An 11,610-nucleotide genomic window follows, 5' to 3' on the forward strand; every position below is an offset into this window, starting at 1 on the left:
GCCATCACTGGAAAGAGAGGCCCATTGGACTCGCAAACTTTATATGCCCCAGTACAGGGGAATGCCAGGGCCAAAAAGGGGGAGTGGGTGGGTAGGGGAGTGGGGGGTGGGTATGGGGGACTTTTGGGATAGCATTGGAAATGTAAATGAGGAAAATACCTATAAAAAATGAAAAAAAATAAAACAAGATGAAGAATAATACCTCAGACTGTCCCACATGTATGCAACCAGACCCACGCATGCACATAAATAGGAGATGAACGAAAGTAAGTTGTGGTTAAAGCTACTTATTTAGAATAATCATAAATTGCCCCTCCCAAACACACCAAATTGTTGCTTTCTAGGATCCTGTTATGTGACTATTTCAATTTACTTTTACAATTTTCAGCTCCTACTGAGCAAGTTGCATTGTATATTAAAAATAATTTATATAAAACAGATGGCTAGAGATGCATCATCTTCCTGTTTAGATGCAGCTTTTGAATGCTATAGCTGTATCCTGAATTCCAGTGAGATATAGGAAAAAGCAATATACATCCAATACAGATATCTCTTCCCAAACACCACAGTGATTTTGTTATCTTAACCATTTCTAATTTCTATGGATATGTCAACCGCAAGACCCATACAGATTTTGTTGTTTTTAAGATACCATTTACTAGACTGAACCTAGTATGGTATATAGCATACAATGAAAGTCTAAGTTCCTAACATAAACTGTAAGTTATGTTAAATATCTTTATATTTGAGGTGTTTGGAGACGGTTTGGATGTACACAGTATGGCCTTTTTTTTTTTTTTAAGATTTATTTATTTATTAATTGTAAGTACGTTGTAGTTGTCTTCAGACACTCCAGAAGAGGGAGTCAGATCTCGTTACGGATGGTTGTGAGCCACCATGTGGTTGCTGGGATTTGAACGCCGGACCTTTGGAAGAGCAGTCGGGTGCTCTTACCCACTGAGCCATCTCACCAGCCCAGTATGGCCCTTAATATTTTCCAAGAAGTTTAAGCTTGTTTATCCATGGGAAGCAAGTCTCAACTGCAAGTCTCAACTCTCACGCATCTCAGTCCGACCCCTGAAAGAAATTGGTGCTTTAAAAAGTTGCAGTGGGGCTGGGAGACTTCCCTTCTCTTATAAGGTAACAGGACTAATGAAGTATGTAGACACAGTGCCAGATGCTGCCCTTGGCCCTACTACCTCACAAAACGCACCTGAGCTCTTCAGACAACATATCAGGCGAGGCTGCTGGTCATACCAGCTGTTTCCCTACCTCACAGGCTTGCCTTGTCTGGAACTGTAATAAAGCCAGCTGATCCTGGCTTATCTGAGCAAACGCTGCCTGGGTTCAGTCAAAACACCTGCTACAGGCAGCAGAGTGGGCTCTGCTTCCAGAGCCTTGTCTGACACCGGCTTGTAAGAAGAGAAATCTAGAAAAGAAGATCTTTTCTGTGAAGAGGACAGGGAAGAGCTCCCTCGACGCCTTTTGTTCCTTTTGTATTTTAAGTTGAATCAAAAAAGGAAGTGTTAGATGAGCTGCTACTGAGTTAAGCCAAGTGCACCACAGGGCAGGTTAGTTGGTCACCTGCCCTTTTCCAGACTGCCTACTTTGGAAACACTGATATAGAAAAAGGTACAACAGAATCTAGAATAAACAGCTTATCAAAGATAAGCTTCCAGGCCACTCAAGGTGACAGACTCAGGGAAGTCAGGGCACTCTTCTGTCACGTTAGGAGAGTCACCCACTCCCAGTGGAGCCTTGCCCTTGCTGGTTGTCACACGGCGTGGGAAGGGGTCAGTGCAGTTAACATTATGTTCTGAAGAAATGACACCATCTTCTGATCTTCTACCGGAGTTGCAAAAGGGAGTCAGTGCAGCGGTCAGGTAGGGAGGTGATCAGGACCAGCAGTCCAGAATGGACAGTCTGCCTTGCTCGCTTTGTTCCTTCAAAGGCACACTCTCGACCCCAACTTCAAGTATCCTGGCTGCGACCTGTTCAAAGAGGCTTAACGGGGCTTTTGGTGGGCTGACATCAGCTTTGTTTTGTTTCGTGCTTTCTCTCCATGCTTAAAATCGTTGTAGAGCTGAGCCCACAAGGAGATCAGGAACCAGATTGGTCACAAGCGAAAATGTATGCAGGAGCTTTGAGCTCTTCTGAGCCAGTTTTCTGATGCAGGTATCCCAGGAAGGCTGAAGTTAGTGTACAGAATTACTGATTAGTAACTAGGAGAGACAGAACTACAATCCATATCTCCTGGGCTGGCCTCACCCCAACACAGGGCACAGAAACTAGGTGAGAAGTTCTATAGTTTGTCTAGTGCAGGGATAAAACGAAGTTCATGTTTGGGTATTCTAGTCTAATAAATGATAAACAATAAAACAGGAGTCTAAAAGAACTCATCATTTAAGTGTAAAACTCCAGATGGAGTCAGTAGATTTGGGTATCCAAGGGTCCCTTTACTCTGTTGGTTTTTGTAGGTCTCCATTAAAAGCTGCCTTAAACACATTTGCCAAAGTGTTCTAAGTTCAACAAACATTCAGTATAGCTTTTACTGGGGCTGCAATGGGACCTGACCCTAACATCCTTAACAAATGGTTTGCATTTGCAAACCATACTTTATAAGCAGTGCATTTGCATCTCTAAAAACCATCTTCCTTTTTCTTATTATGCAGTTTTGAATGTTGAGCCTAGGGCTCTCTCTGCACATGCAAGCCAAGCACTGTACAATGGCCATGGCCCTCTTTCCACTTTTGTTTTTAAGACAGTCTCACTAAGATCCCCAAGGCTGATCTTAAAATTATTCTGTAACTGAGGCAGGTCATGAACTTAACTCTTCCATGACTCTACAGAGTTGCCAAAATTATAGACATGCCCAGCAGGCCTGGCCTTTAAATAGACTCTGCTGGGGAACATTTCCTAACTTAATTAAAAGTAATTAAACAACATTTCTTTTCTAAAAGTGTATAATTTGGCTATAAATGTTTAACACATTGACCCTGATCTTTTTTTTTAAAAATAGAGTAAACTGTTGAAGTCTTACTAATTGATAAAACATAACTTTTTAAAGCAGGATAGTCTCCAGTGTGCTGTTCCTGAGACCAGCACTCTCCCTGGTATACTCACATTTGCCCTGGAAGTGGGAAAGAATCAGAGTGCCCCTTGAGGCTTGAGTTCTCAGCCTGAGCCGATGGGCTTCCATGAAAGTTTGTGTTTTTCATTTCACATAGATGCTTGCCATATTTGTAACGAATTATAGTCAAAAGAAATCCTGCACTGTCCTTTTCAGGTAACGGGAATGTATGAGAGTTGGGTGCCCAAACTTGTGGCCGCCCTGTACAAGAGAGAACCTGACTCCAATGTCATTGTAGTAGACTGGTTATATCGGGCCCAGCAACATTATCCAGTGTCAGCTGGCTACACCAAGCTAGTGGGAAATGATGTGGCCAGATTCATCAACTGGATGGAGGTAAGATTGGAAGAAGGGGCCTTCTGTATGTAGGATAAAACTCTTAGTTAGAGCTAGACACATGGCTGATTTTTATTTTATCTTATTGCCTTTTCTCTGAGATCTAAAATGTTTTCTGAAACATTTCAAATTTTCACAAGAGCATTTTTACATTGTGGCAATGTCTTAGTTTGGCTTTTATTGCTGTGATAGAGGCACCATGACCAAGGCAACTCTTATAGCAGACAACATTTAACTGGGGCTGACTTACAGGTTCAGAGATTCAATCCATTATTATGGCAGAAAGCATGACAGACTGGAGTCAGACATGATGCTAGAGCTAGGAGTTCTACATCTTGATCCTAAGGCAGTCAAAAGGAGACTGGCATCCTTAGGCAGATAGGAGGAAACTCTCTTTGCCCATCCCCACAATGACACACTTCCAACAAGGCCACACCTCTTAATAGTGCCACTCTCTGGGTCAAGCATATTCAAACCACCACAGGTAAGAATGACTAAATTATACAGCCAGTGAATCCTCCTGCTGTTCCCTGCCCTGTCCTTTGATATTTTAGTGAACAGATCTGCCAAGACTAAGATCTGTGGAATGGAATAAGTGGGTAGAATAAACAAAAGCCCTGCTTTTCAGGACACAGGCAAGATGGCATGTTCAGCCACCTCTTTTCCTTTCAGCTGGCTGGCACGTGTATTTGTATCCTGCTTTGACTTTTGTTAGACTACCAACCTCTAACAAAATAGTTAACAGTGTTTGGCTCTTAGAGTAGTTCAGATCCATATATAGTCACCCTCATGGTGTGGGGCCTCTGCAGATTAACTGAGGCAGAAAGACAGTTGGGGGGACATATAAGACATGAGATAGGTAAGGGTCCAGAATTGGTGTTGCCTACAGATTTTTACACACTTCCTTCTCTTGGGGACCACACTCTGGGAGTTAACTTTGAAGGTTTTTTTTTTTTTATTTGTTTGTTTTGTTTTTTGTTTTTGTTTGTCTGTTTGTTTTTGAACTAAATAGCTAAAGATCTATTCACTGAAATATCAAAGGATGTGACTGAGCTGTATGAGTTTCATTTTTACCACAATCTAAGCTAGAACTCTCATAGAGCCAAGTTATTGCAACCAGGGAATTGGATGCAAAAGGCTATGCTATGTTTACTGGAATAACCATCAAAGAACAAAAGTTATTTTCTTGGCTTTTTTTGTTAGTCACACAAATGAACTTGGAAGAGCAAGATCGCTTTCCTGAACTCCAGGCTTCTTACTTGTTGTCTTAGTTAATTTTCTATTGATGTGATGGACCACCATGACCAAGGCAACTTAGAAAATAAAGCATTTAATTTGGGGTCCAGGGTTTCAGAGAGTTAGACTACTTGACTATCATGGCAGGGAGCATGGCAGTAGGCAGGCATGCTTGCTCACATCTCCAGGTACAGCCACCAGGCAGATAGAGACACTGGGAATGGGGTGGGCTTCTGAAACTTCAAAACCTACCCCCCAGTGACACACCTCCTCCAACAAGGCCACGCCTCCCAATGCTTCCCAAACAGTTCCACCTACTGAGGACCAAACATTTAAACACATGAACCTATGGAGGCCATTCTCATTCAAACCACCACATCTGTTGATACAGAAAGCTGAGCTATATATGCCCGTGATCTCTTCCCATTTCCTTTTGTCTGCTTTAGTCATGGCTTGGCTAACTTCAAGGAATAACAGGATGCAGGATATTTGGACAAGCAGATAATGTGCAAAAGTTTATATATACACTTAAATAGTATATATAAGTATATACACACATATATATTCATACATACCAAATACAGTTTTAGATGTTTGGAAAACATCTAAACAGTTTCAAATTGTCATCAAAGGAAAAATGTCTCAATACCAGAGTAGTTGTCTCTTTTACGTATAACACGAAATCAGTAAAATTCATTTACAGTAGTGCCAGTTTTTTAAAATCAACATTTACTTTCATTTTTTACTACTTTTAGTTTTGATGTTTGACCATACACCAAGAAGTTTTTCATTTATTGCCCCACAGGAGGAGTTTAACTACCCCCTAGACAACGTCCACCTCTTAGGGTACAGCCTTGGAGCCCATGCTGCTGGCGTAGCAGGAAGTCTGACCAACAAGAAGGTCAATAGAATTACTGGTAAGAGGCATTTTGTCGTTTTGTTCATTTATCGCAAGAAGCAACATGGCCATCATTCTGAGAGAGAATCCGAGCTGCTTCTGCTAGATACCCACGTGCGTGGTATTGGAGGCTTGTGCCCAATATTCATCATCTCTTGTTTGGGCTCTAGCTTTCCACCTGGCTATGGCACAGGAGTAGACAATAGTGTTAAGCACAGAGACCCATACATTCCTGTGAGAAAGAATTCTCACCTTCTTCTGTTCCATAGCCATCTCCCTCTCACATAGCACCAAGGAGACTGACAAGGACTGATTCTAGAGAGCTTTGGAATAAGAGAATCATCTAGGAAGGGGCTATAAATGGTTTGGTGTTGAGAGAAGGAAAAAGGAATTGATCAGTGATTAATGGTCTTCTCAGATTCAGAAATAACCTGCAAGAGAACATCAGGCCATTAGGTGTGAAAAATCTCTGTAGAGTGGCCAGTTAAAGAGATGCATGCTAGGCCTGATGGTGCATGTTTGTAACACTAACACTGGGAATGGGAAGAGAGCAAGTTCAAAGCCATTGGCAGCTATGGTATGTGTTTAAAGCTATCCTAGTAACAGGAGCATCTGGAGAAAGATGGAGGGTGGGGAAACTCAAATGTGTGGGCTCCATTGGCACACATCTGTAATCACAGCACTGTGGAATTGTAGGCAGGGGAATCAAGAGTTTGAGGCTAACCTCGGAGGATGAGAGGGAATGAAAGAGAGCAAGAGAGATTCCGGGTGTTAGAAGAACTGTGCCTACTTTTTTGACTCTTAGCACTGAAAGCTCCAACCCTGAAGACTATCAGCTGATGGGAATTTAAAAGGCTTCCAATAACACTCAGAACAGCAGATGCTGATGCAAGGATTAAATGCACTGCAGACTTTAAAAATCCATGGGACTCCTTTTTTCCCCCTAAGGTTTGGATCCAGCTGGGCCTAACTTTGAGTATGCAGAAGCCCCCAGTCGCCTTTCTCCTGATGACGCTGATTTTGTAGATGTCTTACACACATTTACCAGGGGGTCACCTGGCCGAAGTATTGGGATCCAGAAACCAGTAGGGCATGTTGACATTTATCCCAATGGAGGCACTTTCCAGCCAGGATGCAACATTGGAGAAGCCATTCGTGTGATTGCAGAGAGAGGACTCGGAGGTGAGTAAGCTACAAGTCACTTAAATGTGAGTTTGGAGGGTAAGGTCTCAATGACCTTGTATCCTGTTCCCTAGCTCTACAATAAGTGGTTTCAGTATACACACTTGTGGGGAGGGAAGATGGCTCAGTGGGTAAAGCACTTGCTGTGCATATGTAAGTACCTAAATTTAGATCACAGAGCCCATATAAAAGCCAGATACACTAATATTTGTAATCCCAACAGTCCTACAGTGAGGTGGGAGGCAGAGTGGAGACTCCCTAGAAGCTTACAGGACAGCTAGCCTGGACACAAAGAAGAGACCTTATGTTGGACAAGGTAGAAGGCAAGGATCAAATTTGTCCTCTGACCTCTCTACTAATTTAACAATTATCCCCTTTATGGTATGGTTTCTAGAACTATGCTTTCAGAAGCACCTTAATGTCTGCCAAAAGTGGTAGATATTTTCAGTAAAGGGAAGTTTCTCTTAAGCTGGAGGGAAACAACTTCTCCCTCAGGTGTTGTCTATTATGGCTTTACAAATATCCATAAATATAAAATGGCAGGAGCCAAAAGTTCTTGTCAACTTTTCATGGTCAGCTTGACAGTTAAGGAGGAAAGTGAGCAGCTGCCACAAGAACACATCCTAAAAAGCCTGACATCAAGTCTACCCTTGTGCAAGGCAATTTCTGGAGAACTGCAATTTCTCATGTCTCTTTGCCCAGACGTGGACCAGCTGGTGAAGTGCTCACACGAGCGCTCCATTCATCTCTTCATTGACTCCCTGCTGAATGAAGAAAACCCCAGCAAGGCATACAGGTGCAACTCCAAGGAAGCCTTTGAGAAAGGGCTCTGCCTGAGTTGTAGAAAGAATCGCTGTAACAATCTGGGCTATGAGATCAACAAGGTCAGAGCCAAGAGAAGCAGCAAGATGTACCTGAAGACTCGCTCTCAGATGCCCTACAAAGGTAAACTGGAAGCTGTGGGAAGGAGGGGAAACTGCTTAGTGCCATCTCTGTTATCATGGGCCAAGCCTGTCTAGTAGAAGAGTTAATGAAGTGATGTTACTAAGTCCTGAAGCCTCACTTGTGCCTCTGTTAATACAGAAGCATTTCCACTAGTCCACTTCATCTAGGTCTTGATGCCCACACCGCAAGACCCCAGTGCTCAGCCTTGAATTTGCAGCCAGCCTTCTCTGTAGCTGTAACCAGCGATTAGTACTGGGATAGAGCTAATCTGAAACCATCACTTTGAGATTATAAACTCTAGTCCTTTGGTCCAATTCAGTCTACTACTTACTTTTGTAAATAAAGTTTTATTAGAACATGGTCAGACATGTTCATTTCCATATTATCTAACACTGCCACGAAGGCAGGCTCAAGTGATTGAGACAAAGACCACATAGCCCACAAAGGCTAAATTACTCTCTGGAACTTCATAGAACATTTGTCACTTTGAAAACTTGCTTTTCATGAAGTCAAGAACCACCAATAATCAAATATTCCAGGTGTCTTAGTTAGGGTTTCTATTGCTGAGATGAAACACCATGACTTGGGGAAAGAAACTTGGGGAGCAAAGAGCTTATTCTGCTTAAATTCCTACATCACTGTTCATCATCAAAGAAAGTTAGGGCTGGAACTCAAGCAGGACAGGAGCTGCTGCAGAGGTGTACTGCTTAATGGCTTACGCTTTATGGCTTACTCAGCCAGCTTTCTTGTAGAACTCAGGGCCACCAGCCCAGAGGTGGCACCACCCACAATGGGCTGGACCATTCCCCGTCAATCATTAAGAAAATACTATACAGACTTGCCTGTAGACTGATCTTATGGAAGCATTTTCTCAATTGGGTTTTCTCCTCTAAGATGACTGTAGCTTGTGTCAAGTTGACATAAAACTAGCCAGCACATTAGGGGAGCAAGAATGCCAAGTTAGATGTCCATCTGGCCATAAACTCATTTAAAACTTGAACTTAAAGCTTGGACTCTTGCTTAGAGCAAGACCAAAAGATATACATGGGGGAAGAAGGTTGTATTGTAAGATACATCTGGTGTTAGAGACTAATTTTGGACAGATTGCCTTTGGCGGAATCCTGGTTGAAGCCCGAAGGAAGGGCACTTATTACATAGCTTCCCTAGAGAAAATATGTCTGTAGATATGCCAGGTGGCCCAGATACTGGAGCATATGATATGCCAAAAAATATTGAAGGCTGTGAGATAACGCTCATTTTCTCTAACTCTAGAACAACGTGTTAGAGTATGAAAGAGGCCATACTCTAAAAACAGGGAGTGGTTTACACAGGGTCACCCAGGCTTCTGTCTGGACTTCCTAGAAACACATAGACAATCCCTAGCACAAGCCTCTCCTGGGGTGGCCTACAGCACTGCCTTAGACACAAGATGATTTATCTTTACATTTGAATAATCATGGGGTTTGGTTGCTTTGTGGTGTTTTGTTTTGTTTTGTTTTTGCTTACCTAGCTATTTACTTTCATTATAAAATGAGCTAACGAGGTAGGCATAGTTGTGCATACCTGTAATACTCATCCCTTGAGAGGTACAGGCAGGAAATCAGGAATTCAAGGATGTCTTCAAGTATATAATCAGTTTGAGGCCAGCTAGGTGCACACACACACACGCACACACACACACACACAAATACCATCACTTTAAACAAAACAAATAGCTAAATTAAATAGATTATCACAAGAAACCACAATAAAATGTACTGAAAACTTGTTATCCAAAGTAACCTCCAAATCCAGTTTTGACACCTTCTTTGTCGTGAGAGTTAAGGGTGTTCAGGCTCATCATAAGAGGAATTCCATTTAATAGATATCAGTGTAATAAAAAGTATGCACAGAAATCTTGGGTTACAGAAAGTCACCATCAGAATGACCCCCATCTTGGTCACAGTAACTGTTATTGGACTCGGGGTTTTGGCAGATAAGTGAGGAAGAACAGGGAAGAGATACGGAAGTTCCTGCTTCCTGGTGGATTTCCTAAGCCAGGACAATTTGGGACCTGGCTTTGTACCTCAGGGCTTTTCTGGCGGTTCACAGTAATTCACTGTACTGTATGTGTCGCACGCTCACTGTGTGGATGGTGAAGGAACAGGATGAGAAGGGGTGGGGTTGGCACAATGGACCCAGGAAATGGGAAGAAACGAGGCCACACACAGTAACAGTAGCAAATACCAAATATGTTTGGCACAGATGTAGAAATATAAGGTGGCCAAGGTAAGTGGAGGCCACAGAGAGCTTTCTGGGTGTGTTTGGAGGTCCCTTCCAGGTTGGTAGTTCAGATACAAGTTGGGTTTCTCCCATGCACTATGGCCACACTAAAAAGCACATAAGGTCTGCACTACTTTCAACAGCAACTCTTTCCAAGTCATTTCACATGGTGCAGCATGGGCACTTGTCGTTTGGGTGCTCAGAAGACATGTTCTAGGAGTCGGAACTGCTTGGTGGTTTGGGAACTATAATGTTTCCATGAAGACTGACATGCCTTGTGTCAATATCCCTCCCTACAGTGTTCCATTACCAAGTCAAGATTCACTTTTCTGGGACTGAGAATGGCAAGCAACACAACCAGGCCTTCGAGATTTCTCTGTACGGCACAGTGGCCGAGAGTGAGAACATCCCCTTCACCCTGTGAGTATCTCAGGACCTGTCTCCAAACTGTGGCCAGGTCACAGCCTTGCTCCTTGCCAGAGCCCTGGATCAGGGAAACAGAAGTACACATGACTCCTGACCTCCCCATGAAAAGAAATTCTAGTTTAAAGAAATTAGATCAAAGCCTTAAAATCTCAACACTTAGGAGGCATAGATAGTTAGATTTCTGTGAGTTTAAGGCCAGCCTGGTCTATGTAGAGAGGCCCTGTTTCAAAATACCAAAAGAAGGAAAAGAATTTAGAATTAAAAAATGGAGATTTTGCACCATTTTATATGAAAAAACACTGCTTTCTAATCTCTTTTATACTTGTTTACTCTATACTTTGTATTTTCCTTCAACATTTCAGGTCTTTTTTAAAAAAAGAAAATTGATAAAGTAGATAAGTTCCCCCCAAAAGAGTTAACATTATGGAGTAGGGATATGGCTGGGAGGTAGAACACTTACCTACCGTTTGGATGTGGTCCCAGTGCTACCAAGAAAAGAAAAATTGTGGCAGGAAGTCAGTTTACTAACATAGAGAGAGAGAGAGAGAGATAGATAGATAGATAGATAGATAGATAGATAGATAGAGAAGTAAAATGCACATGGCAAAGTATTACTCAGTTTTGATTTTGATTAGAGAAAATTTCATGATATCTTTTAACAATTCCTGAATGAACACATGTTTTAAAGTGCACAGTAACTATAAAGTGACTGAGCAGAACATACATCTCCTGCTTGTATCATTGGTTGCAAGAACTTTCCATGCAAAGAAGACAGCAAGGAAATAGTTTTCCCTAACTATGGTTACTAGGAGTAGGTTTCTTTTACAATGGATCCTGAAGAAATACTCAATAGAATGTTTTTAAAATTGAAGTGTGTCCTACTCATTATCATGGAATATATGCCACAAACTGAGTGTTAATTAACATTGAGGCAAAGGTCATGGGAGTTATGGTTCATCGTGTCAATAAAATCAATACAGATTCTAAAAGTTAGAGTTCTTGAGAAGTAGGTAAACATGGTGAACGTAGAGTGGAGAAGAGGACTGAATATATACCTTATAGTCAAGGGAACACATGTATAAATTAAAAAGGATTATAGGACCGGGCGTGGTGGCGCACGCCTTTAATCCCAGCACTTGGGAGGCAGAGGCAGGCGGATTTCTGAGTTCGAGGCCAGCCTGGTCTACAGAGTGAG

General features: G+C 42.2%; 1 protein-coding gene across 1 annotated transcript in view; it reads left to right on the forward strand.

Annotated features, from left to right (window-relative positions):
• The window catches only part of Lpl (lipoprotein lipase), a 24,420-nt gene that overhangs the window by 8,458 nt on the left and 4,352 nt on the right, over positions 1 to 11,610 (forward strand). Inside the window, exons 3-7 of the mRNA XM_021169248.2 lie at positions 3,287 to 3,466; positions 5,508 to 5,619; positions 6,549 to 6,782; positions 7,485 to 7,727; positions 10,289 to 10,409. Coding sequence (XP_021024907.1) covers positions 3,287 to 3,466; positions 5,508 to 5,619; positions 6,549 to 6,782; positions 7,485 to 7,727; positions 10,289 to 10,409 — 890 coding nt within the window. The remainder of the gene's footprint in view (positions 1 to 3,286; positions 3,467 to 5,507; positions 5,620 to 6,548; positions 6,783 to 7,484; positions 7,728 to 10,288; positions 10,410 to 11,610) is intronic.

The sequence above is a fragment of the Mus caroli genome, chromosome 8, assembly GCF_900094665.2.
Source record: "Mus caroli chromosome 8, CAROLI_EIJ_v1.1, whole genome shotgun sequence".
Taxonomy (NCBI): domain Eukaryota; kingdom Metazoa; phylum Chordata; class Mammalia; order Rodentia; family Muridae; genus Mus; species Mus caroli.